This window comes from Vitis vinifera, chromosome 12, assembly GCF_030704535.1.
Source record: "Vitis vinifera cultivar Pinot Noir 40024 chromosome 12, ASM3070453v1".
Lineage (NCBI taxonomy): Eukaryota > Viridiplantae > Streptophyta > Magnoliopsida > Vitales > Vitaceae > Vitis > Vitis vinifera.
The window spans coordinates 6,518,138-6,546,092 of record NC_081816.1 but is presented as its reverse complement, the minus strand read 5'-3'; the positions used below and the strand labels follow the sequence as shown (position 1 = coordinate 6,546,092).

At 33.4% G+C, this 27,955-nt stretch overlaps 3 protein-coding genes across 3 annotated transcripts; all 3 read left to right on the top strand.

The window, feature by feature from the left end:
• Nucleotides 1–10,729: 10,729 nt before the first annotated feature.
• On the top strand, nt 10,730–13,106 carry LOC100260207 (GDSL esterase/lipase At2g04570). The gene is made up of 3 exons (XM_002276645.5): nt 10,730–11,190; nt 11,603–12,092; nt 12,757–13,106. The coding sequence occupies exons 1-3, from the start codon at nt 10,825–10,827 to the stop codon at nt 12,948–12,950; spliced, it is 1,050 nt and encodes a 349-aa protein (XP_002276681.1). The 5' UTR covers nt 10,730–10,824; the 3' UTR covers nt 12,951–13,106.
• Nucleotides 13,107–15,562: 2,456 nt separating this feature from the next.
• LOC100241366 (uncharacterized) lies at nt 15,563–16,511 on the top strand. The gene has a single exon (XM_002271781.5). The coding sequence runs from the start codon at nt 15,676–15,678 to the stop codon at nt 16,300–16,302; it is 627 nt and encodes a 208-aa protein (XP_002271817.1). The 5' UTR covers nt 15,563–15,675; the 3' UTR covers nt 16,303–16,511.
• A 1,784-nt stretch (nt 16,512–18,295) lies between these two features.
• LOC100265420 (centromere/kinetochore protein zw10 homolog) lies at nt 18,296–27,101 on the top strand. Its single transcript, XM_010658949.3, has 14 exons — nt 18,296–18,980; nt 19,400–19,537; nt 19,857–20,027; nt 21,109–21,270; nt 21,682–21,915; nt 21,995–22,138; nt 23,209–23,301; nt 24,614–24,709; nt 25,405–25,533; nt 25,651–25,728; nt 25,825–25,983; nt 26,063–26,213; nt 26,336–26,418; nt 26,720–27,101. Exons 1-14 carry the CDS (start codon nt 18,438–18,440, stop codon nt 26,801–26,803), a joined length of 2,265 nt encoding a protein of 754 aa, XP_010657251.1. The 5' UTR covers nt 18,296–18,437; the 3' UTR covers nt 26,804–27,101.
• Nucleotides 27,102–27,955: the final 854 nt, after the last annotated feature.

Sequence of the window (27,955 nt, the reverse complement as noted above, 5' to 3'; positions counted from 1 at the left end):
ATGCATCGTTGGTTTTGATTGTTGAATCATATGCATGCATGGTGCTTAATCCTGAATGTTTGTTATGTGTTTATCTGTGTTTGGCTGACCTTTTATGCAGCGCTTGGCTGGGGACCACAGGTACGCACCCGTTGTTTTGGTTGGTTGAATTCATATGCATGCCAAATACCAATTAGGATTGTGTGATTCATGACATCTATTTAGCCTAGGGTTTCATTTTTGACCCATATGCTCCCACATACCCAATTCATTAGTAGAGACCGAGTTCCGGGCCTAGAGGGGTGCTACCTCGCATGAGGTACCTTCCCAATGGGTAACCTGATCCCCGGACCCAGAATCTAGTTTTCGCAGATCGCTTTTTCCATACTATGGTCATTAGGGGTTTTTGTTCTTACTTAATTTTCCCCATTTTAAAAATAAAAATAAAAAAAGTAAGTGGTGACTCCATACAACACCATTCCTCACCGAGGGCGGGTTTTTCAAAATTGGAAAACACAAACTTTTTATTTCTTTCTTTTCTTTTAAAAGCGAGTCGTGCCGGTCCGGTGGATCGGGTGAGGGTCCACAGGGGAATTAACTGGATGTGATTTGTCTATATAAAATCATTTTAATACTTTATATATGTCGATTGATGGACTAATATGTCATTTGAACAATGCTCGATTTGTAGGCCGAGACAATATTTTGTTTTCCCTAAGTCTTTCATTTCAAATTTCTTCTTTAAATAATTGGTTTTTTTGGTTAGCTCTTCGAGAGCCCTATAAGGTTCAAATCATCCACATATACTGCAATTATTGTAAGCCCAATTTTCAATTTATTGATAAAAACACATGGGCAAATTGAATTATTCACATATCATTCTTTTAATAAATACTCACTCAAACTATTATACCACATGCGTCCAAATTAATTTAATCTATATGGAGATCTTTGTAGTTTGATTGAGTACATTGTAGACCCTCCATTTTGTCCTCCTAGCACATGTTCTTTTACGTGTTTGTTCAGTACTTTACAACAATTCCCTGGTGGCCCATTACTATTCATATAGCTTACCTTTTCTGAGCCACTTTTGAGACTTTGGTTGAGGGGTTTATTCGGTTCCACATTATGACCTTGACTGTCCTTCAAGTTTAGATTAGGCTTCACTTAGGTGCACTCTAGGTTAGACTTAGTTAGGCCTATCTAGTCTCACCCTAGGCCCATATAGGTATACCCAATCCATTAGGCACTACCTTAAGCCCATTTACACACCTTAGGCCCATCTAGGTTCACTTAGGCCCATTTGGACACCTTAGGCTCACTTGGCCCATTAGACGTTTTTAACGTGACTTGTATGGTTGCATGACCCATTTATCTCATTTACTTATTTATTTATTTTCATTTTTATTATTATTATTATTATCAATCACTTTTATTTAATCATTTATTATATTTTTATTTATTTATTTATTTATATTTATTTTTATTGTTATCAATCACTTTTATTTATTTATAGTTATTTTATTATCTTTTATTTATTTGTTTATTATCTTGTTATTTATCCATTTATCTATTATTATTATTTTATCATTCTCTGATTTATTTATTTAGTTATTCATTCATTTATTTAATTTAATAATTTGAAGTTTTATAGGAAAATCTACCAATGGAGAAGTTTTTGGAAAATGTAGGACTCTTTTGGTGGTTTTTGGAAAATGTAGAACTCTTTACGTGATATGCATGAATTTATTTTTTGAAATTCAAAAGGGATTTTTTTGGTGGATAAGATAGAATTTAGAGAGAGGGAAGGAGTCCTAAGTTTGGACGACTCCAATTGATATTAAAACACAGGCTGGTGGTTTTAGGAGGGTTTCGGAGATTGTTTTCATAGAGAGAGGGTTTTCATAGGCAAAAGGGAGATAGCAAGGGGATATTTTGGATATCGTTTTCAGAGGGAAAAAGGAAGGAAGCACAACAAAGCAGAGCAAGAGATTTGAGACGATATACCAGCGAGGATTTTCTTACCAGGGGAAGCATCTCCAGGTACGTTTTCTGCAAATCTTCCCTTCATACCCATTATTTTCCTGTTATGTATTGATCTTTGTGGGATTTTGGGTTTTGTCTAGATGTTTGGGTGTAGAATGACAGAGGTTATATGTTTGTTTGCATTGGTACTTGATTGCTTCTATAGATTTTGTTGACTTCTCCCTTCAGATTTCTCTAGTTTTGATTTAGGGCTGAAAGGTTCTAACTTTTTTTTAATTTACCATGCTTTACATGAGAATCGTGGTTGTCTTTGTTTGCTTGAATATGCTATTCTTGTTCATGGTGTATTTATGGTGTTTTATGTGTTGAGAGTTTCTGGGTTCATCTGGGTTGTGCTGCATTACTGAGGTTTTTCTAGTGGAAACGATTGGTTTGGGAAGCTGCTAATATTCATGGATGAGGTCTCTTGAGGCTTGCCAAGATTTTGTTGTTGCAGTCCTTTAACCCCAACAAGTTTTCTTTTTCATGGATGACCTTTACCTTTATTTTTATTTTCTTGTCTTGGGCCCCACCTATGCATGGTCATCTTGGAGCACGTCAATTTCATTCTTTTCAGCATCCTAGGCCCATTATCTTTGGATTGGAAGCTCTTCAAATCTTAAAATCCAAATGGATTTCCATGATTCATAGTCAAGTTACAGACGCCACCCCTTTCTCACACAATCTCTTCATCCAAAACCCTGCGTGGCTGCATTTCCTACTCATCATGGGCCACCAGCAGTACTAGTGAAGATGATGCCAGGTCAAAGACACCAATTGATGTATCTCTGTTTCCAAAATATTTTAATTCTGATAGTCCTGTGAGGGCATCCAACAGCTCTAATGAATACTATTTATCTCTTTTTGGATTATCCTTCTCGAAAACATATCCCCATTGGATCAGATCATCAAGTTGATGTTCTAGCATGGAGCCAGGGTATCATGGATTCATTAGATTACTTAGAAACATCTGAACAAGTAATTTTCTCTCCACAAGATTCAGGTTTGGAACTCAGTGTTGGTAACATTGATGAGAAAAGACACACAACGCCGGTTTGATGCACGAGAAAGTGATTGGGGTTTCATTTCTTTTATGCCTCTTAGTGAACTATACGATCCAGGTAGGGGTTTTCTTGTGAGCGATACATGTATAGTTGAAGTTGAGGTTGTTGTCCGCAGAGTTGTGGATTACTGGACATATGACTAAAAAAAAAAGAAAAAATGAAACTGGTTATGTTGGACTTAAGAACCAAAGAGCAACTTATTACATGAACTCTCTCCTCCAAACTCTCTATCATGTTCCCTACTTTAGAAAGGTTGTGTACCATATGCCCACAATTGAGAATGATATTCCATCTGGAAGCATTCCTTTGGCTTTGCAAAGTTTATCTTATAAGCTTCAATACAGTGACAGCAGCATTGCAACGAAAGAGTTGACAAAATCATTTTTTTCAAAACTCTTCTTTGCTACCAGTTTTCACTTAACCACTGACCCTTTAGTTTCAAAATTCGTTTAAGCAACTTTAAAATGTTTTTAAAAATTTCCAAAACTTGTATGATTTTCATCACTTCTTGAAATTGAATTTAAAGTTTCGTTTGAGTTAGAAAGTCATTCTAGAATAGAAGATATAAATAAATCTTTAAGGGGGCTCCGTTTTCACCTAGTTCTGAACACCTGAGATCTTTTTTCAAAAATAAAATACTAGACGAATTTTTAAATTTGATTCAATATTTTTCCTCAATTTTAGGCTTCTTGAAATTGATATTAGATACATCAAATATTAAAAAATGTCTTTTTGAGGGATGATTTTTCAAAGTCGTACCTACTGTACACGCTGGATTCTAGAAATATGATTAGCTTGAGTGTTTTAAAAATATTTTTGAGGACTATTCGGCCTTGGATTCTTTTTTATGTGATATATAGACACTTTGAAATATGTGTGTGATTTTTTTTTTTTATGATTTTATGTGATCATTTATTATTTTTAAAAAAAATCGTTTATGCATGTCACTTTTTTCTAATCTAATATGGATTTTGTAGAACCTTTAGGTGTCTTTGCTGCAATATGTCCTTTGAATGAGTGTTTGGCTTTCGGTATGTTGATCTAGATGTGTAGGAGTTATTTCTTGAAATTTTTCGTAATCAAATTCCACTCTAAGCCTTTTTTTAGAAATTGTTTTATGATGCTTCCTTTTCTAACTACATGTTGATGGTTTTATACTTTACTTGAAATTGTTATTATTTTTGGAGTCATTTGATTTATCTTAGCTCAATTTTGGCTTTGACACTGTATATTAGACATAATGGATATTTTATATAATTTATGCTTGCCTTAACCACTCTAACATTTTTTGAGGAATCTTATAAAATATACTTGCTATCCAGGTACGTTATCTATCATCTAATTCCAAAATTCTATGAAAATGCATGTTATTATGAGTTATGTCCATGTTTGAACGCTATCCTTGATTGCCTTGATACTTTCTTGATTATCTCTAATAAAATGCATGCTGAGTGGTATACTATTCAAATTAACTTTGATTGTCTTATGATAGTAAGTAAGAAGCAGTTCAGGTACATACCCTAACTCTCCTTTATGATTGTAATTTGATTTCTTATTTGACATGCTAGTATTGATAGAATCTCGAAATCACCTTAGCCTACCTAGGTATCTATAATCAACCAATTAATTGCTTCATTTCCCTCAACTAGGTTAGTAGAGACCTCTTTAGGGCTTAGAGGGGTGCTACTTTTTAAAGGTACCTTCCCAATAGGTAACCTAATCCCGGGACCTAGACTCGGGTTTTTCGAAGACACGTTTTCCCAAAAAACTATGGAGTCACTTCTTTAGGGTTTTCTTTCTTGTTTTATTTTCCCTTTAAAATAAAAATAAAATAAGTGGCGACTTCAACTTTTTCAAAACTAAATTTTCACTCAAATAAAAGCGAGTCTCGCCGATTGAATGGGAACACACATGAAAAATGCGGGTCCACATTCATGTTTCGAGGTTTTGGATTAGTTGTTTTAAGCAATTTGAATCATTCAAGGATTTTCATATATATGTTAGTTAGGTTGTAACAACATTTATGAGACACATATCTAGTCCTTTAAAGACTGTTAAACTTATCAAGTATCGAAATGTGATTGCATCCATTACAGGTGAATAAGTTTCCTCATAGTCTATACCAGGTCTTTGAGAGAAACCTAGAGCAACAAGTCATGCTTTATATCTGAAGATTTCATCATTCTCATTTCGTTTTTTTCACAAAGACCCATCTATATCCAACAGGCTTTATGTTTCTAGGTGTTTGAACTACAAGTCCAAATACCTCTCGTTTTGCTAACGAGTTTAGCTCTATTTAGATTACTTCTTTCCATTTTGACCAATTATTCCTTTTTCGACATTCATCCACAGTTTATGGTTCTTAATCTTCATCATTTCTCATGATGTCCATAGTCACTTGGAATGCAAATATATTATCTATGATAATGTCACTACAATCCTTTGTTTTTCCTGTGTGACTCATTGAGATTTCTTTAGTTCTAGATACTGATATTTGATCAATTTGTGCCTTTTCAGGGGCTAACTATTTATCAACTCGGGTTTCATCAATTAACCATTTCATATTTATGAACTCTTCAAGAGTACTAAGTTTTTTCATATGTTGTTTTTTTTTTTTTCTAGGAACTGAATCCTTTGAGTCAATAGGTCTACCATGCTTCAAGTGTGTCTTAGACTCACTTGCTATGACATTCTCCAATTGTCATTTAGGAACATCAATATGTGTTTGGGGCATTCACAGTTAGCACGTGTGACTTTGTTACTTTCTTTATATCTATGAAAGCATTAGGTAACTGATTTGCAAGTCCTTGCAGTTGAACAATTCTCTGAACTTTTAGTTCACATTGTCTTGTATATGGATCAAAATGACACAATGAGGATACATACCATGTAATGTCTCACCATTCTTTTAGAATTGACTTACCTCCCCTTAATGGCGAGAAAACATTTCATCAAAATGACAATCTGCAAAGCGGACAATAAATACATCACCTATACAATGTTCAAGATAACAGATAATGGAGAGAGAATTAAAATCAACATATATACCAAGTCGACGTTGAGGACCTAACTTGGAACGTTGAGGTGGCATTATGGGAATATATACAGTACAAACAAAATTATGTAAATGAGAAACATTTGGTTGGGAGCCTAAAGCAAGTTGTAAAGGTGAACATTCATGATTAACTGTAGGACGAATTCAAATTAAAGTGGCAGCATGAATAAATAGCATGCCCCTAAGCAGATAAAGATAATTTTGTTCTCAAGAGTAATAGTCTTGTAATAAGTTGTAAACGTTGAATAAGAGATTCAACTAATCCATTTTAAGTGTGGGTATGAGCAATAGGATATTCAATATCAATACCAACCGACATATAATAATCAAGAAATGTCTTAAAGGAGAATTCACCAGTGTTATCAAGACGAATTGTCTTAATATGATGATTAGGGAATTACCCCTTAAGTCAAATTATTTGAGTAAGTAACTTGATGAAGACAACATTTCTAATTAAAAGAAGAAAAACACGAGACCGACGAGTTGATGCATCAATTAAAACCATAAAATAATGAAAAGGTCCACTAATATCACCTTGAATACATTCTAGAAAGACTGGTGATTCATATTCAACCTTGGTAAATGATGGTCTAATAATTAATTTGTCTTGTGAGCAAGCAACATAATTATAATAATTGGTCATCAGAATCTTTTGGTTTTTCAAGGGATGCCTAAAAGAATTGTTGATGATACGATGCATCATGGATAATTCTGGATGACCAAGATGTTCATGCCAAATCATACAAAATTTTAAGTCACAAAACTTCTGGTTCATGACAACATATGACTCAATGGGTTTAATGATTGTTTGATATAACCCAAAAGAATAAGAATGAAGTTTTTCTAAGATGTGTTTTTTCCTATAAATAACTAAGTAATGAGAAAGTATTCATTACTACCATCATTCATAGTTTCAATGTGATATCCATTTTGGCAAATATCCTTGAAACTAAGAAGATTTCGCTTGAATTTAGCATAATAAAAAGCATCGTTAATGTGGATTTTAGTTCCACTAGGTAAAATAATAGTTGCTTTTCCGGAGCCTTGAATTACGTCTACATACTTGATACTGTATTAACATTACACTTAACCAACAATAAGTTGGAAAAATATTTTTTTATCACGAAGGATTGTGTGTTATGGCACAACCTGCAAGGCATGCATCTACATTGGATGTCGTATGATGTATCAAGGTATGAGAGAGATCCATGTATCTTCAAATATAAATAAAGAAAAAAATTTAAATAAGAAAAAATAAAATGTGAAATAAACTATAAAAGATGAATAATAAACAATGTGTTCAGAAGATGATAACAAAATAAATCTATCTTCAAAGAACTAAATAAAAACACAACATTTAATCATAACAAACATTTCCATCACCAATTAAATGATCAAATTTCTCGTTAGGATTCTCAAAGAAATTTGAAACATTTCCCATCACCAATTAAATGATCAAATAATAGTTGCTCTTCCGGAGCCTTGAATTAAGTCTATAGGACTTGATACTGTATTAACATTAGACTTAACCAACAATAAGTTGGAAAAATATTTTTTATCACGAAGGATTGTGTGTTATGACACAACTTGCAAGGCATGCATCTACATTAGATGTCGTATGATGTATCAAGGTATGAGAGAGATCCATGTATCTTCAAATATAAATAAAGAAAAAAATTTAAATAAGAAATAATAAAATGTGAAATGAACTATAAAAGATGAATAATAAACAATGTGTTCAGAAGATAATAACAAAATAAATCTATCTGCAAAGAACTAAATAAAAACATAACATTTAATCATAACATTTCCATCACCAATTAAATGATCAAATTTCTCATTAGGATTCTCAAAGAAATTGGAAACATCTAAATGGGTTAGATCCATTAGGCCATCACTATTAATGAAGTTCATTTCAACTTCCTTTTCTTTTGTTTTTATTGAGACTTGATAAAGGTCAGTCAAATGTTTTGAAGTATGGCAGGTACGTGACCAATGGCCTTTCATACTATATTTATGACACTTATTCTCACAAGCATGTTTACTTTGTGGTTTTATCCCATTTTCAAGTTGCGTCTCTGAATTATTTCACTTCTAGTAGTTTGAATTGTTCTTTTTACTTTGAGAACTACTACGATGAGAAGAATTGTGTCTACCATAACCTCGACCGTGACCACGTCCTTTACCTCAGCCTCATCCATATCCACGTCTTTGTCCATGTCTAAGAGTTTGGACAAATGTGACATTGACTTCAGGTAATGACATAAACTTAGTAGGACGAGATTAATGGTATTTTCGTAAAAGCTCATTATTTTGTTTAGCCACAAGAAGACATGAGATCAATTCTTAATATTTAATTGTGAAAAGCCGTAAATTTTAATTGTGAGCTAATTTTGAATAAGACTGAGTCATAGTCACTAACAGACTTGAAATCTTGTAATCTCAAGTGCATCTAATCATAGTGTGTCTTTGGAAGAATTACGGTCTTTTGGTGGTCATATCGTTCCTTTAGATTATTCCAAATGATGAAAGAATCTTTGACCGTAAGGTATTCACCTTTTAATCCTTCATCAATGTGATGACAAATGAATATTAAAACTCTGGTGCGATCCTGCAGGGATGCGTCATTTTTTTCTTTAATGGTATTTTTAAGATTCATCGCATTTAGATGAATTTCAGCATCTAGAACCCAAAATAAGTAGTTCTTGCCCGAAATATCAAGGGCAACAAATTCAAGCTTTGCAAGGTTTGACATTATTTGAAAACTATATATATATATATATATATATATTATAATATTAATCAGAAAAATATTTCAATTTGTGCATAACTTCAGGCTATGAACTTTCATTATGTAGATTTGTACATAACTTCAAGTTATGAACATTTATTTTTATATCTTCTAGTTATATAATTTTGTTTGGTATAACTTTCAGTTATACTGTATAATTAAAAATAAATAATTAGGGATCATATACATAACTTTTGGTCATGTATTTGTAATTTTCCTTCTAACTTTTATAGGGCTTGCATATATTTTTTATAACTTCTAGTTATGAATTTATCCCATAATTTATAATTTACCTCATAACTTCTGGTTAAAGGGATTATACATATTTATGTATTCAAATAAAATAAGTGAAATAGAAAATCAAATGGTAATTTTATCACACATGTAAATAAAATAGAAAATCATGATATAAGTTTATGACATACCTTTTTATGATAAAGAAAATAGAAAAGTCTTTTACTTTTTCTTGTAGAGACTATTCGTATCAATAATATGTTGTAAAACAAAATGAGAGAAGAAGAAGAAAACAAAAAAATAGACAATAGAATGCACGGAAGGAAAATTGAATTAATTTTCATTAGGAGCCCATCTTTTTACAGGGAGTCACAAAGAGATAAGTATCATTATGGATGATCATTCATAAATTCCCACAATGTTACAAATTCTCATATTTTATAATATTTTTAAATTCTCAATCATATTTTTATTTTACAAAATATCATAAAATTGTTTTTAAAAACTGTGTTTTAGAATTATTTTTGAAAATAATTATCAAATTTGATAAAAAAATTTGAAGTGTTAAAAAAATTTAAAAACACTTCCTAAAATTACTATCAAATCCACTCTAAATATATTTTATTCCCTCAAACTTGCACATATTTTATTTATACTTGCTCTTTCATGTTAAAAATACAACATTTTATACGTATCTTTGGGAGATCCAAAAAGGAAAATGTTTCGTGAAAGCAAAATGTGTTTCGTGGAGACAGCCTCACGAGAAATGCCCGAGAAGGGAGGAAAATGAACCTAGGAAATACACGTGCCCCACAAAATTCTTAGGGAACATTAATTGGGAAAAAGGTAGTAAACCAGCACCTCCATTTCTGTTGGGATACTTTAATGCTTTTGAGGGAGATGGTTGCAGCCACTCCATCCCAGTCCCACAAGCCCCTTTCGTCTCCATCTTTCGGTGAGGTGGTTGAAATTTTGAAATATGCTTCCATCTTTGATCCGATGCCTCAGACAACTGTTTAGATTTTAATAGAATCAAGGACCATTGAATCCTAACCATTCATCCGCAGATGACTTGACTTTCCTTGTTTTTATTTGTGGATGCCAATTTTTGGTTTTTAAAAAAATTGTGATCAGATCATAAAAAATATTATGACATAAGAAAATATGACGAGGGTATAATGAAAAAGATACAATTGTCTTGAGCCCAAAAATTAAGATTTGACCTATAAAAATTGCATAATTGATGGAAATAATATAAAATATGAATAGATTAATATACCCTTTAAAACTATTATCCCAATAAAAACTCAATCACCTATCAAAACACTTATATGGATGGTTGAACGGTTTTTTTAGTATGTAAACGAGGTAGATTCGGGTTTTGCAAAATCATTGTGGTGTCAAATTAGGCCTCATCCCCAATTCGGGTTTTCTGAATTTTTCTTGCCCTCAACCCGACCCGGCTCATAACTCTGATCACTACCCATTATGTCCGAGCTTCGCTGGGCCCAACAGACGTATTTTTAGTACACTTGTTGCTGGTACTATAACAATTAAAGCCTTTCACGTTCCACCTAACTTTTTCAACTAGAACTTGCAGCAAATCTTCATTTCGCCAACCAATATTAAATCATCACAGTCCCCCTTGTCATGCACCTCAATCTCCCAGCTCCAAAATGGCATACATGCACCTTTCTCTCCTCTTCTTAGCCAACTTCCTTCTACAAGTTGCAGTGGCCCGAGCCAAAGTTCCTGCCATCATCGTGTTCGGAGACTCCTCGGTTGATGCAGGCAACAACAATCAGATTTCAACCATTGCCAAGAGTAATTTTGAGCCTTACGGTCGCAATTTCCCGGGTGGGAGGCCCACTGGAAGGTTCTCCAATGGCCGGATTTCTACCGACTTCATATCCGAGGCTTTCGGGCTCAAGCCGACTGTGCCGGCCTACTTGGATCCAACGTATAGCATAAAGGATTTCGCCACCGGAGTTTCCTTTGCTTCCGCCGGAAGTGGCTATGATAATGCAACCTCTGATGTGCTAGTGAGTACTCTTAACAAAACATTTCTCCATGTCTCTGGTTAATCATCCCAAGGTTGAGCCTTAACTCATCTCAACACTTATAGTTGGACCTAAATAATAAAAGTCCATCTCCTCATCCAAAAAGCAATTGATTATCAATGGAAACTTAAGGCTTAATCATCCCGATGTGAGCATTCGGTCTTGACCCATCCACACAACTCATCCACGTTTGAGCCTTAACTCATCTCGACACTTATAACAAGACCTAACCATCTCCGGCTGTACACATCCATCTCATTTTTCCCATGAAGCAACATTGTTGAATCGTTGCAACTCTAATATCATCTACAAATTTCATACACTTCATGTCATTGAATACATAGGAGAATTAAAAACAAGGGAAAAGTCTATCATATTTCTTTTTTTCTTGCAGTCAGTGATACCACTATGGAAGGAGTTAGAGTACTACAAGGATTATCAGACAGAACTGAGAGCATATCTGGGTGTGAAGAAGGCTAATGAAGTACTGAGTGAGGCCTTATACGTGATGAGCTTGGGAACCAATGATTTCCTTGAGAACTACTACGCATTTCCTAATCGATCATCACAGTTTACCATTAAACAGTACGAGGATTTCCTCATAGGGATCGCCGGACATTTTGTTCACCAACTTTATGGACTTGGAGCGAGGAAGATATCAGTAGGGGGCCTGCCTCCAATGGGGTGTATGCCATTGGAAAGAACCACAAATTTCATGAACGGCGCTGAATGTGTGGAGGAATACAACAATGTGGCTCTGGATTTTAACTGGAAATTGAAGGCTTTGGTCATGAAGCTGAACAAGGAGCTTCTTGGAGCCAAAATTGTGCTGTCAAACCCTTACTACATTCTCATGAACATGGTTAAAAGGCCTTCGGTGTTCGGTGAGTCTTGACTTCACCTTTGAATTGTATACTTAATCAATTTTCAATGATTACGTTTGTTCCTAATTTTACGAGATGCTTTTTGTTTTTTTAATATTTGAAATTTTTTAATTTTTAAGTATTAGAAGATTAAAAACACTTCTTAAAATTATTGTCAAATATATTCTTAAAAACATTTCGCAAATAGTTCTTAAAATTATTATCTTAAAAGTTTTGTTTTCTCTATGAAAACGAAGATCAAATCTCTTTGTGGTGTGAAAAAAAAGCCGGTTGTCATATTAGTAGTTTCGTTCATAACTTAAAATGAGAAAATTGGTTAATAAAATAATTAGTTGGAAATCTTTAGCTTTTTAGAAAGTAACCTGAAAACCTTATTTTTCATCAACAAAAGATTTTTTAAAATTTTAAAATGTTTTTTAGATTTTGTCCAACATTTTTTAAACTAAAAATATTTTTCAAAAACACTGCAATCAAACCATGGCTTTTCAATTGACACAAGCCTCATTACCATGTACATGCCAACGTTAGGGCTTTGGATAGAAGTTACAAATACCAACATGGATACTCAACAAAATATGATATGAACATATTAAGTATTAATATGTTTGCTAATATTTTTTTTTATATATAATATGATATTTTTGTTGATTTGGGTGACATGCAGGATTCGAGAATGCAGCAGTGGCATGTTGCTCGACCGGAATGTTTGAGATGGGCTATGCTTGCAGCCGATTAAATCCATTCACATGCAATGATGCTGACAAATACGTGTTTTGGGATGCTTTTCATCCAACCCAAAAAACCAATTCTATCATTGCCTACTATGTCGTTAAGAAAGTTTTAGCTCAATTCCTTTGATCGATCATGCCTAAAAATCGTTGTACCTTTCTTTAGTAAGTCATGCCATACTTGTAGGCGTCAATTATTTGTAATGTTATATAGCAACATCCTTGTTATATTTTAATTAATGTCTCTCCATCTACAATAAAATTATGTATCTTTTGGTTGGGTTTAGTTTGAGAAATATTCTTTATACTTGTTTCTTATTTTTATTGTGAAAAATCACGACACCCAAATACGGTAAAAAAAATAAAATAAAGTGAATAAAAAAGACAAGATATTATACGTGGTTCTATGTAACCACATATCAAATTTATTAATAAACTTTAAGAATACTTTACTTGATATCCAAATGTTTGCTTATTCACTATTTTTTCATTTTTTTAAATTTTTTTCTTGGTAATTTTTATATAAAACCACATATTTATAGAGTCGTATCTCGATAGTTTCTTAATTCTAATAAAATTTTAAAATATAATTGACTAAAATGCAAACTCTATAAATATTGATTCTTTTACAAATTAAAAATAAATAATTTAAATCAAATTTCAACAAATTTTACATCTGAATTTAATGACATATGTCCATATATGTATCAAAAAAATATTGCATGTGCACTAACCGCGCAAAGTGTCATTTTTACCCAAGAATTTACTACTCCTAATCTTTTAATTGAAATGCCTCAATCTAAAATATTAGCACCTATTTTACAATCCTAATGGTTAATGATACATATAAATATGACGGTATTGATTATACAACTCTTTTATGTGGATCATTATTATTATTACATTTCAACCAGACATAAGGATTCTTTGTAAAAACAATCATTTTTCGATAAAATTAAAAATAATAGTTTATTTGGGAACTGTTTCCATAAACATTTTTGCTAAATCATTTGTTTTGAAAATTTTTTTTTTTTTTTTTTGTGTTATTTTTACTTGTTTTTCTAATCATTGTTTTAAAAAGGACAGTATAATATAGGAAAGTGAAAACCATATTCATAGAAATAAACAATTTTTTTTATAAAAAAAATATTGGAAACCTAGGCAAGGCCAAACCAATTGTTTCACATGGTAGTATGAAACATCAAAACCATCCACACCATCCTCCCAATTTGTTTTCATTCATATGGACCCAAGTCACCCAACACAAATTTCCAAGTACAGATGATCCATAATGAACCACACCCATACGTAGTTATAATTAATTAATGTTCAGTTCTACTTCTGCGGTATTGGTGAGACTTCTTTTTCTGTTTGGCAGTTGAGAAAACAAAGCAAAATAGAACAAGAGTACAAACCCTTTCTAGGAAAAATCAAACATCATCATCTAAACTTTTGTCTTTCCTACCCATAATTATAGCTATTTAGATAAAAGAAATGAAAGCTTAGAATGTAACTCAAATTTTCTTTCCTTTTCCCCTTGGTTTCTTGATAAACAAACAAAAATTATAAGGAACATATGAATTAATATTATTTTAGAATATCAAATTATTCATTATTTTTAAAGTAATATTTTGTTGCAAGAAATTAAAAACACAATTTCGAAAATTCGGCAGGACGAATCTACACCGTAAAGTAGAAGCTGGACTGGGTCTTTTCTAAGATTCCAGGCTTCAACATCTTCATTTCCGGTCCAATCAAGCACACTCTCGTCTGAAGACGGTGGCATCCACTTTCCAACCCCAACCGCTATTTTTTTTAAAAAAAATCACTAACTATATTATAAGATCCAAAAATTATTTATAAAATAATACTAATATATGTACTATTTAATATATAAAAATTATTTTTATATACTTAATATGTATTTTATTTTTTATTCATTATACATACTAAATATAAATATAACACAACACATCTTATTACATATACGATAAAATATGGTGTATGTCGAATACAATATTTAAATACATCATATAATATTGAAAATAATGTTCTAAGATACGTATTTTCGATATTATGAAATTTGATATCTTAAGAAATATATATGCTATCATGTTAAACGAACTGACCTAAAGGTTAATATTATTTATTTTTTTAAAGGTTTTGACTAAATATATGTAGTCCATTCATTTGAAATTTTACTAAACACTTCGTTTTATCATTTTTATTTGTTATAGAAACATGGGAGATAGCAATCCAATGAAACAGTTATATTTTTATATTTAATTTTTTAGATTTTTTTAAAAATTCCTTTTTATGTCGAAAGCATCCCATTTTTTTTGGGGGTTATTTGATCAAAAGGGATGAATATTCCCATTTTGTAAATTTAATTCTCAACTTTTTCTAATAGTAAAAAATATCTATTTTGAACAAAAATGCTCTCATTTTTTTTTTGTAAAAATAATATATTTTTTAAACACATAAATAATCAATATATTAAAGGGTGTTTATGTCAAAAATAAATTACCTTTCAACCTTGGAAATGAAAAAGATTAGATTTACAAATATAATTATCCTTCTAATAAATTATTTCTTCTTTTTAAAAAATAATAATTTGAGGGTGCATTTTGGAAAGATTTAAAATATAATAATTTAAAAAAAAAAAATCTTGACCGAGTGAGTGTCTAACACGCTCCAAGAGGCGATTGAAGTAACATCTTTAAGCTGTATAAAAATTTGAAAAAGGAGAGAGAGGAGAATAGAATAGGCAGACTTGAAACATCAAACTTCCAAGCTCTGCTCTCAATCAAAAGTTCAAAACCAAACCTTCAGGAATCGATCGGCCAAACCCTACCATGAAGAAGCTCTACAGAAAAGGCAAAGTCCACCCATCACCGCCGCCCCCAATCTCCGACCACCTGGCCTTGCTTCCTGCCACCATCCTCACCCTCACCGCAGCTCTCTCCCCTGAAGACAAGCAAGTCTTGGCCTACCTCATCTCTTGCTCCGCTGCCTCCCCCAACCGCAAACCCACCCAGAAGACCAGCGTCTCTGCCGGAGGGGGCGGTGTCGACCACCAACCTATTTTCAACTGCGACTGTTTCAGGTGCTATATGAGCTACTGGGCCCGTTGGGACACTTCCCCTAACCGTCAGCTCATACACGAGATCATCGATGCTTATGAAGATGGGCTGTTTCAGGAGAAGAAGAAGAAGACCAAGGGTGCGAAGACGAAGAGGTCCGACAGCAAAATAAAAAACAGAGCTGCCCAAGAGTTGAATGATGACAGCGGTTTTGGGAAAGAAGGCGAGTCGGGTGAGTTGGAATCGGTGGAAGCGAGTTGCAGTGGTGGTGGTGGTGGTGAGGTGGGTAGTTGTGGTGAAGTGGGTGGTGGTGAAGGAGAGATGGGGTTGGAGAAGGGGTCTGTGCGGGGGCTTGTGAGCTTCATTGGAGAGAGGTTTTGGGGTGTTTGGAGCAAATGAAAATTAGGGGATGATAAAATAGTGGGTTTAGCTTAATTTTCTCAGCAAAAAGAGAAAATTCTCTTCTTTCTTTCCATCTTTCGTTCTGTTTCACTTTTTTCATTTTCGTTTTCTTTTATGTACATGATTACCCCCTTTTTGTAATCTATGTAATATAGGCATTTCAATGATTAAGGCTTTTTTTTTCCCACTCGGGAATTAAATCAAAATCTGTGTTTGGAATCTTTTGATCCAGAAACTTCATTTTCCAATCCTATTTCTGCTGGGGAAGTTCGTCTTTTTGTTTTCCTTGAGCATTTCATAACATCTCACAAGTTGAAGTAGTTCCCAGTTTTTCCCAGGAAACAAACAGGTTTTTCAACAGATTCCGATCTTTCATTTCCAGTCTGGCAACCGCAATAATTTTTCGGCAATGAAATTGGATAGGCAGCTGGTAGTTGACTTGATAGGGGAGCGTGTTGATCGAGGTTGGATTTTGAAGGTTTCAAAGTCAATATTCTCCATCTTTGATCAACCACCATTTGAACCCAAGACAAAAGTTCCCACCAGTAGACTTTTGACTCTTTCCAGCTTTGAATTTAGTTGTTGAAGTAGATTTGCCACTAAAAAAAATATTCAAAATAAATTAATTAAATTCAAAGATTATGATTTTTTTTTCATTGTTTTTGCCGTATATCAAGTAGTGATGGTATTGATGACGCAATTCTTATCTTTTGTGTTTTTCATTTTCATTGTTTTATATGATTATGATTTTTGCGTGTTGATGACAACTCCAAGTTCAAATAATAATGTTTTCAATTACATTTCAACTTTGTTTCTTCACTTAACAACCGATTCATCGACTTTTTAATAAGTTCGAAGAAGAAAAGTATTATTCTTTAATAAATTTGAGGAGTAAAGTGTTAACTTTTGAATGTAAATAAAATATATATTTATTTTTTTAATTAAATAAAAATTTTTAAGTAAAAACTAGTTTTTAACTCAATAGATTTTGCTTAAAGATTTTGACTTAAAAAAAGAGTTTAATAAGTTAAAATTTAGAATATTTCTACTTTTATTTATACAATAAATTATTTTATATTTAATAAAATTTTAACATACCAATATTCACTTTTAAAAATTATGATTTTAACCTTAACTTTCCACTTAACACAAAAATAGAAAATTGTAGCAAGGGAGGCCTACACATTAAAATTCTTAATTAGCTTCTAACTACGGGTTAAATGTCACATGTAAATCTATTGTAATAAATTAAGGTTTTGGGTTTTTTTTTTTCACTTAACTCTAAATTGAAATTAAAATTAAATAGTGTTTAATAGTATTAAGTTATTTTTTTAAATATTTTATTTTTATTAAGTATTAAAAAAAACCAAAAGGTTACTTCAACATTTTTTATTAATAAAAAGTTAAAGAAATAAGTAATAACAATAAGTTAACAAAAAAAGAAAATCTAAAATTTGAAAGCAAGTTACTTTTAATAAAAAATTAAAATATTTGATTTGCACAAAATATAGTATGTTTGTTTTTAGGAATAACCGATTAAAAATGGATGAAATTTTCCCCACTTTGGAAAATTAACTCTTCACCTTTTTTCAACTTAAAAAATATCAATTTTTGACAAAAATGTCCTCATTTTTTTTTATTACAAAAGTAACATTTCTTTTAAAATACACATGTAAACAAAAAAAATATTGAAGGGTATTTCTTTCAAAAATTGGTTACTCTTCAAAAAATAGGAAATATTAGTTTTACAAATTTGGAAAGTTTCCATCACTTTTAATCAATTAATCCTTGTTTTTATGGCATAAAGTTCTTTATTTCTGGAATTATATTTTTAAGTGGCATATTTTATTTGTTTTTTTTTAATTGCTGTAATAGGTAATATTAAATAAATAAATAAATAACCCGTAAACCAGGCCGCCCTGAATCCTGATCATGTAAAATATAAAATCTCTAAGCCCAAACCCAGCCCAGTTTGGTAAAGCCCCAAGCCCAAACCCACCAGAGTTCGCAAAGCCCAAAGTTCCTTAACGGGGCTAGCGGCTCATCTCTTTTCACCCAAGCCTCCACTCCGGCGCACATTGGCTCCCGCCGATACACTTCTCCCTCAATCTTCTGCGGTCACGGTTTCGATAATGGACGTGCTCTTCAACTCAATCAACGTCCGAGATCTCCTATCCTCCCACGACCTCGATGAGTCGTCGCCGCTATCCGCACCCGATCTCCGCCTCCTCATCGACCGCCTCCAGTTCCAGTCTCTTCAGATCAAGTCTAAAGTTCAAGCCTATCTCCTCTCTCACCATGCGGACTTCTCCGAACTCTTTTCTCGGTGTTCAGAATCCGCATCCAGGTGCGAACAAATCTCTGACTCCGTTTCCAACCTCCTCGCTCTCATCTCCGACCACCCGATCGATGCCGAGATCCGAGTCGCGGTGTCGGAGATAGAGAAGACAATGAAGGAGTTGAAGGCGAAGAGGGAATTGCTAGACTTGGTTAAGGTAATTGTGGAATTGAGTGAGAGGTTGAAGAGTGTGCAGGAGGATCTTAAGAATGGACGGTTGATATCGGCGGCGGAGGCAGTTAGGGATTTAAAAAAGGCGGTTGGAACAGTAGCCGAGGAGAGAGAGCCGGTGGTATATGGATTGTTGAGGAAGGAATGGGCAGAATGCTTCGAGGAGGTCAGATAATGCCATATGTTTGGTTAGTCAGAAAATGGACAAAGAAAAGCAAAAATTTGAATTTGAAGTGGTATATTATGTGTTTGGCTATTGAAAAAAAAAAGAGGGAAAACTGTCTTATGCTTTTTTGGTTTTGAGGTTCTGATTGTTTGTCAAAGAATTAGGGAGGGAAATGGGAAGGAAAATGCATAAAAATTGCTTTATTTGTTGTGCAATTTTCTTTTCTTTTGCATCAGAACCAAATAGTGGCTATAAAGCACCCAATCGAGTGTTTTCATCAAACGAACATTTCCTTTCGTTTTCCTCAGCAGCCAAATGGGTTTTTTTTTTTCATTATTTTTCATGTGAATTGCTGTTCATTTATTGTGATTTTTATTGAGTATTGGTTGGTTTTAGAGGTCTTGGATTTGAGTTTGTAGATTCAAGGGATGCTTGTGAAGTTCATGGAGAATGCTGTACGTTTTGAGCGGGAACCAAATAAAGTTCGGGTCAAGCTTCGGTTGAGTGTAGATGGTACTCATGAAATTGAGCTTCGCACAATTTTGGAAGCAATGGATGTGAGTTTACACAATGCCTTGTGTTTCTTTTGCCTTAATAAAGTGGGAAGTTCTATGATCTGTTTGGTTGTTGTGAAGTATCAAAAGAAGTGTAGGAAAATGTTTAAAGTTGCTCAACCAAATAAGCCATTTTAGAGCATCTTTTCTCCTCTCCATGGTCCTTATTAACAAACAGATGGAGCCTTAATATCATAGGACTTGAAAAGCACTGGTTAAGTTTTCTATGAAATTTTTTTCAGGGAGGTAGTGAATTGCCACTAAATGTTTGTCAAAAGCAGCTTTGCAGTCAAATAAAAACTTTTTCCTCGGCCTTCTGCAGGTGGTTGGCATTCTAGATTATGGGCTTGCTAAAGTGGCTGACTTAATGGTTAAGCATGTCATTGCTCCTGCAGTAAATTGTGGATCTCCTATTTCATTTACAGAAGAATTAATTCAAGACTCAGATCAAATGACTGAGATGATTTTGAAAACAGTCTCTTGTGAGCCTAAGGTAACTCTCCTGCTTGATCAAAATTGTTGACGTGTGTGCTGCATTTCACCATTTTATCATGGAACCACTATAATTTAAGTGTGTGACCTGAGAAGATATTAAATTATCAAAAACTGGTATAACAGGACAAGATAAAGCTGTGCCAACATGGAATGGGCCAAGTGAGAGAACACCCATAAGCTATATTTATTTATTTATATTCCCTTTCTGGTCACTTCTTGGATCCAAGGTTAGTCTAATTGCTCACTTATGTAGGTAAAGGGCAGTTATTATGAGACTATTTTATGTAACCTTAAAAGTTAGCTGAAAGGCTATGCTATTTGTTTTTCCATGGGCATTCTCATCTAGGGAGTGAATAACACATTTAGTCTAGTCAATTCAACCTCTTTTGCTGTCCTCTCTGAAGGTGTAAAATTTTATCGTGATATGAGCTTTTTAAGGCACTCTTTAGTGAGCTGAACATTGTGTGAATCAGAGGCAAGGTTTTCAATGTGAATGAAAAAGAATGTGCCAAGTTCCCTAAACAAATTATAGCATGTCAATGCTGGTCTCAGAAAATTTTCTTGTAGCATGTGAAAATTTTTTAAGTAAGTGTAAATTATCAATGTAGATTTTCAAAATGTCAGATCTGGTAGAGGCATATCTGTGATATCATCAATATGTTGGTAATCTCTAGGATATTGGCGATGCATCTATGGATACTGTTCATAGGCATTAGTATAGAAATATATATTTCCTTTGGATATTGGCTATATGGACATGTGAAAACATTGATTTTCAGATCTTTTCCATAATAAGGTGTAGAAATGTTATTAAAAAATGTTAATATGTGTTTGCACTTTTTATATAATATTCTTACTTTATTTGCCCACCAAAAGAAAAAATGTTAGTATGTGACTTGAATATTTGGTTCGGTTTGCCACTTTGTTTTGAACATCTCCTGCTTCAGTTTACATTGTCTTTCTGAAACTGGCGCTTGCTTATAGGCATGGAAAGAAGAATCTGCTTAGAGGCACCTAACACAAGGATCATAATGGGATTTGCTAATTATGTCATATGCATTTTCCTTGTTTATTTGCAGCTTGAAAAGGATGATGCTGAGATTATCTATTCAAGGATTATTATGATTATTAAGTTTTTCTACAAATCCATATGCTTCCAAAATGGTTCTTGGATGCGATGTTTTGGAAGATTAACATGGCCAAGGATAGCAGAGATAATTATTTCCAACTTCCTTTCCAAGGTTTGGTTTCCAACTCTTTGAATTTGAGTTACCATCTATTGCATATTCTATACGAATGTTTGAATGATGTGGTGAACATTGTCCAAAACTTATGTCCTTGGGTTAAATTGTAAGTGTTGATGACAACTGTTCTCTTGCTCTAACTGAAGAATGGTTGCATGTGAAGGTTTTTCTATGACCATTGAAGGTTTTGAATTTTTTCTTTCATCTGATGAAAATTTTGCCTTGAAAAAGAATTCCTTTTATAACAACAGAAGAGCCTACATTTCCAACTATGCTTGTTTCATTAGGAAGTTATTAGTATCCTTAGTGCCAGTGCCAAGCTATTGGGTAGTTCTGAAGATCTATATATTTTTATTTAACTTCCCTTCATTACACCTGTAAATCGAAATGTCTTAATTCTTGTTTCAGGTTGTACCTGATGATGCTTCAAAACTTGCTGACTTTCAGAAGATCATAAAATGTACATCTGAATTTGAGATTGTTTTGAAGGAAATGATGTTCATTTCAGCATCTGATAACAAGGATGAAAGATTAAGCAATTTTGCTGAAAATGTTGAGGTTCACTTCGCATCTAGGAAGAAGACGGAGATATTGGCAAAGGCTAGAAATTTTCTTCTACAATGTGACTTTGCTGTTCCTCAGGTGAGTTTACTACAATAGAGCCCCATATGTTTGTAGTTGTTCAGAAGTGTTAGCTTTTAAATAAAGCATCTTTGTACAGGAGTATACGAGGACAAGTCCTAAATTGAAGTATGGTGGTGAGAATTCTTCTGATCATGTTGTTGACTTGCTTTTTTTGTCCGAGAGATGTGTGGTGTCTGAAGCAGCCTCTCAACTAATGGCGCTGGTACATCGAACACTTCAGGTAAGTAAACCAATGGAAAGAACAATTTGATTTTCCCCTTTACAATTATGTGCAGAATTAATATCCTCAGATTCTTACTCTCAGAACACCAACCTTATTTTTTATTTTTTGATAGGAAATGACAAAGGGATATATTGATAAAAAAAGTAGTACAAGAGAAGGATGAGGAATCCTCCCACCAAAGAAAAACTAAAATACAAGGAAACAAATACTAGAAAATACAAAGTAAAAACAAGCAAACTCTCTAGGTTAGACCAACCCATTGGAATTACACACCGCTAACCAATCAAGTTGTAATACCAACCTTATTATGACCTGATTCATATATATTACAAGAAAATAGGGATTTCTAACTTAGGGGGACTGAGCACAACCTTTTTTTACTTTCCCTTTCCTTAAATATCCTTCCACTTTAATATGATTTAAAATTTATGGGTTAAGGTACTTTTTTTAATAAGCAAAGATTAGAAAAAAATTTGACAATATTTATGGGTTAAAGGAAGTTAGCAAAGATTGGTGGTCAGTTAAAATTTGTGAGCCACTAACATATGTGTAACAATCTCTAAGTCCTGCCAGCCTCCATTAACTAGTGAGATTGGTTACGCTAATCTCCCACATGCATCAAACAACTTCTTGATTTGTTCTCACACCTTCAACTTGAATCCATATTAACTTAAGTTATTAGTGTAAAATGTAAAGATCTGGTTTCACTCTCTGCAGCCCAATCATTTGCAGCAAATATAGAATCATTTGTCCCCAATTATTGTGACCCCCAAGTCCTCTCTTGCTTTGCAATATTCATTTGAAAACTTTGATAAACATGGTTTGATAAACTCTTTGGAATAACTCCACCCTTCCCATGTTATTGAGCAAATTTAATTTCCAAAACAACAGTGGTAGAGAGCAAGGAATAGTGAGTAGCACTTTTATAGTGCTTACATTGTGAAGGTTATAGTAATAAGAAATAGATGGTATAGGTCTGATCTAAAGGCATCATGCTAAATCCTTATTGCTTATTGTCTTACATTGTTCTTTAAGGTTGTAATTTGGATTAATGGCATACTGGGCAGGATGTTTGCTTGTCTTCTGTCAAGGTGGCTTTGGAATTCTACCATGCTACTAGGGATGCTATTCTTCTTTATGAAGCTGTCATTCCTGTCAAGGTGAGCCTATGAAAGGCGGTTGCATAGAGCGAAATGTTCACCTGCTAAACTTTTTAAAATGTCACTCTTTGGGGCTGTAGGCTGGAAATATTATTTAGCTAAACAATAGTTTGCACTTTTAGGGAAATATGCTTTCTTTTTCTTTCCTTTCCTCCATCATTCTATGAAAAACATTGATATTTAATTCCATTGGATGATGATGATGATGATTATTATTATTATTATTATTATTATTATTATTATTATTATTATTATTATTATTATTATTATTTGATTTGTTTATTTTTTGTTGTTTATTGTTGTTAGTGGTGGTAATGTGGCTCTCTCTTTTTCATGATCATCCTGTCCTATCAAAAGTTACTTTTTCATTTAGAGTCCGAGTTCATTAGACACTCATTTTTTTTCAAATTCTTCTGTATTTTGGTTCCATATCCTTCATTGAGAATAACAAAATTTCAATCCTTCCTTCTGCTTTTCTCAATAAATCAAACAGTGTGTTGGTGTTTTGGTTTTTCTTTTTTCCCAGTATTTTTCCATTACATTCCAATAAAATTTTTATAATTTCTCATTTTTACAATATGGTTTGGTTTTTCTTTTCTCCCAGTATATATATATATATAATTTTCCATTTTTTCTTTCATTTGAATCAGTCAGGGAGGTTAAGAGTCCACATTTCTCCTATTTTTTCTTTTCCTTAATATGGGCTGGGACTGGGTGGAGGAGTGAGCCCATCCTATGCATATGGTCATGGGATTTTAGGACCTCTTGCTACCCTGGTTTGAGTCAGGGATGGGTTTTGCAATTCTGTGTAGAAGTGTGGTGACATCCCTACTAGCACAGGCTGCACTGATTCTATCTTTTTGCTATCACAGGCTTTCTTATTCTTCCCGTATAAACATACGATTTGTATTTACACTATTCTGTATTTTCACTGAGGTGCAATGCTGAGACTTAACCCAATATTTATGCCTTTTCAAAGTTCTATAGGGGTACTTTATGAACCTACAGTGTCTCCAGTTATTTCTTTTCTAAAGTTATTTTCACTTAAATTACTTCTATTTTATGAAACTTCCTTTTTTGGGCTCTTTCATGTGAGGTTCTCAGCATTTCTCTGTCTCATACTATTCATGTAATCATTATTAATCAATGTTCTGAAAAATTCACCTCAAATTCTTCACCCTTCATCATTGCCATGTGACATATCTCTTTAACTTTCCAAGATTGTTTGGTATCTAAATATGTTATATTTAAAGTTTCAAGACAGTATATGCAACAGGATTATATGTGTAACCTTTTCTTTTTACTTCTGAAGCTAGAAAGGCAGCTCAATGGCATTAACCAGGTTGCTGTTCTCATTCACAACGACTGTCTTTATCTGTCTCAGGAGATTTTGGGGCTTGCTTTTGAGGTATGTGCCAATGGTCATGATAAATTGATGGATTTCATGTTCTTAAACCCTCTGACCAACTCAAAAATTCTCCAACCAAAACTCAACCTGACAACAATTCTCACCCCCACTTCAAAAAATTTAAATGAAGTTTGATATAAGATGGGAGTCTGGGATATGATTAGTTTAGAGAGTTCAATCTCTGAATATTTCAGTTGGCCTTTACTCCTACTAAGATACGATGAATCGGCATTATGCGCAGACCAAAATCTAAATCAAGCATATAAGATTGGAGTGCAGGATATGATTAGTTAAAAGAATCCAATCTTAGAATACTCTAGTTGCCAAATGCCTGTACTCCATCCCATGAAATGATTTAATCAGTGCAGTAATTTGGTTTCCTATTGCATCTGATAAATCTTTGTCATGTCCACTCAATTAATTCTTTGTTAGCTTCAGCTGTTCTGCCAGTTACTGTGGATGCACTTGTCTTCAATAAAAACATGATCTATCTTTTGCCAAAAACTTTCAAATCATGTAGAGTATGTAAAAAAATTTCCTAATATGGGGACATGTTTGTTGTTCTTGGTAATGTGGTCAGCATGAATGTACCAGTTACACTGAGAATTACTTAGACATCTTGTTGAAAAGATATGGTTTGATACCTTCCAGTTAGCATAAAGGTACTAACTTATAATTGTTCTTTTTCTTCTCAGTATCGCTCAGAATTTCCAAGTGCCATTAGGGAACATGCGGTGTTTCTTGATATGGCTCCAAGATTCCATTTAATGGCAGAACAAGTGCTGCAGAGACAAATTCAACTTGTTATTTTTAACTTGAAAGAGGTACGGCCTCCCTGGAATGTAATGATCTTGTCTAGAAGTTTCATATTATCTACATCTATGAACTAGCCCTTTGTTCTTTCTTTTGCTTCATTACTTGTTTCAAATCTTGTTTTTAAGGCAATAGATGGGGCAGATGGATTCCAGAATACCCACCAAATACAAAAATTCGAGTCTGCAAAGTTCAGTATAGATCAGGTATCATTGATCTAAATTTAATGGGCTTGCTTTGTTTGATAATTTGTTTTGGAGTTTATTTTTCCCCATGGTTAGAGCTAAATGTTAATTGATCAGGTTGTTTTCATCCTTGAGAAAGTACATATTATATGGGAACCAGTGCTGCCACCCTCAACTTACAAGAGAAGCATGTCCATGGTTTTAGAGTCAGTTTTTTCTCGAATGACAAAAGATATACTCCTTTTAGATGATTTGGCAGCAGAAGAAACATTACAGGTACAGCTGTGCATCCCCCTTAAAACTTTCATAACTTTCAAATGCTTATGTTACAAATTACCTAATCTTATGTCCCCAGCTACAAAGGTTGATCCATTTGATGCTGGAAAGTCTGTCTTCTTTATTGGAGTCCTTGATTGTTGTCGACCAAAAAGGGACATCACAAGAAGGTTTTGGACATCCTCTTGATGATCTCATTCCATCTCTACGCAAAACCCGCAAAGTGGCAGGTATGTTTTTTTTTTCTTTTTTGTCCTGGTGCTTAATTTTTCTACGAATTGAGAAAAAATAATTTTATGGCTTCCAACTAAAATCTGAGGGCATTTTTTTTTCCATGTTTAAATATCACCAGATTTATTAGATATGCCTTTAAAATCCATTACAACAGCTTGGGAGAGTGGAGAACTGATTAGTTGTGGTTTCACATTGTCAGAGGTATGGTCTGGCTCTTTTCAGCACTGTTATCTCTTGGACTTTGGAAATATGAAATATTTAGGGAACAACAGTTGATTATTTGTTCTTAAATTCAGCTATTATCTGAGTTCTACTGCCTTTGTTTCCTTTTTGACTTGAGGATTTAATGAGCCCAATTGTTATTTAAGAGGTTTAACTTTTGAATTATTCCTCTTTAGTTGTTAGCACTAAAATTGTGTTTGTTATGCAGTTTTTATTTTCTTTTGTGGGTGTGTGTGTGTGTTTTTATGTTTATACATTTACAAGCCATTCATATTTGCAGATGGAAGATTTCATCAAAGCCATATTTGCAGATTCACCTCTGAGAAAAGAATGCTTATGGAGAATAGAAAGTGCTAATTTTTAGTCAACCAGGAATCAATCACCTCAGCAGGTGTTGATTCCTCTGTTTCATCAGTTATTTATCCAATCTAACCAACAGAGAGCCAAAGATGCAATCTAGTCTGGAGTCTTTTTGTTCCAGTCTTGTTCATTCCTTCTTTCTAAGCAAGATACCTTCTACGAGAGGTATCTTTTTTTCCTTTTTTTGGTATGATTATTATAAAAATCTTTATTCTGGATATACACTTTCTATACAAGAAGAAAATAAAAGGGGAAACACACACGAATTAGTTTAGTAGATAAATGGAAATTAACTTGGAATAGATGGTCTCCAGTTTCCAATTTGATGAAAATGCGCCTTGAGCACTTTTTTAGTATATTTTTCTCAGATTTTTTTTCTAGAAAATTCCATGCTGATTCAACTTGTAAAAGTGCTGTCACATGTCTCTGATTCTATGAATAGAAGTTGATCAGGTGGTTCAAGGCCTTTTTCTTTTTTCTTCTGTAAGTCTTTTGGAGAATTTGTAGATCTTTTAAGACTTTTGTAGTCTGAATATTTTCTCTCTATCTTCTCCCTCCATTTTTAGTTTATCGAATTTTCCATAAACAAAACCAAGGTGTGGGAAGTGACACACTCTGATTAGTAATTGGTTTATACTTTATCTGCTGGAGGATCTAATGGGTAAAAGCGATCTCTTCCATAATCCTCTGCCTTCATTTTTATCTATTGTGGATAGATTTCTCCAATACATCTTCAATTATGAACATTTGATGCGTATTATGATTAATTTGATTCTTATCTTTGAGTGTAATTCATTGATAACAAATTTTGATAATTTGCAAGTCTGAGGCTAGAGCTCAGTATGAAAAGAACTTAAATCTAAAAGCAAGATAGTTATCAGTGGCCGTGCTTAAATTTGGCAACGGCGTACAATCCAATCATCTATCATCATATCTGATCTCTCTTGGAATGCCTTCCTAAGCATTTATGTATTCATTTTGGAGATGAATTTTTGAGAGAAGAGCCGTGCTTTTAAAGTTGTGCTCTTTTTATTAGTAAAGGGAGGTTGGAAGAAGCTATTCACGCTAAATCTTGTTAAATATCTTCAAGCAAAGGCAAGATTTTAAAGGGGAGATTAAGTGCTAATCAACCTTTTTAACTTGAAGTGATGTTAAA

What these genes read in the sequence shown, in the direction of transcription:
- LOC100265420 (XM_010658949.3), top strand. Translation starts at nt 18,438, where the DNA reads ATGGACGTGCTCTTCAACTCAATCAACGTCCGAGATCTCCTATCCTCC. An exon ending in TTATTTTTAACTTGAAAGAG is followed by an intron (nt 25,534 to 25,650) that starts GTACGGCCTCCC and finishes CTTGTTTTTAAG; the next exon opens with GCAATAGATGGGGCAGATGG. An exon ending in CAGCAGAAGAAACATTACAG is followed by an intron (nt 25,984 to 26,062) that starts GTACAGCTGTGC and finishes TTATGTCCCCAG; the next exon opens with CTACAAAGGTTGATCCATTT.
- LOC100260207 (XM_002276645.5), top strand. Translation starts at nt 10,825, where the DNA reads ATGGCATACATGCACCTTTCTCTCCTCTTCTTAGCCAACTTCCTTCTA. An exon ending in ATGCAACCTCTGATGTGCTA is followed by an intron (nt 11,191 to 11,602) that starts GTGAGTACTCTT and finishes TTTTTCTTGCAG; the next exon opens with TCAGTGATACCACTATGGAA. An exon ending in TAAAAGGCCTTCGGTGTTCG is followed by an intron (nt 12,093 to 12,756) that starts GTGAGTCTTGAC and finishes GGTGACATGCAG; the next exon opens with GATTCGAGAATGCAGCAGTG.
- LOC100241366 (XM_002271781.5), top strand. Translation starts at nt 15,676, where the DNA reads ATGAAGAAGCTCTACAGAAAAGGCAAAGTCCACCCATCACCGCCGCCC.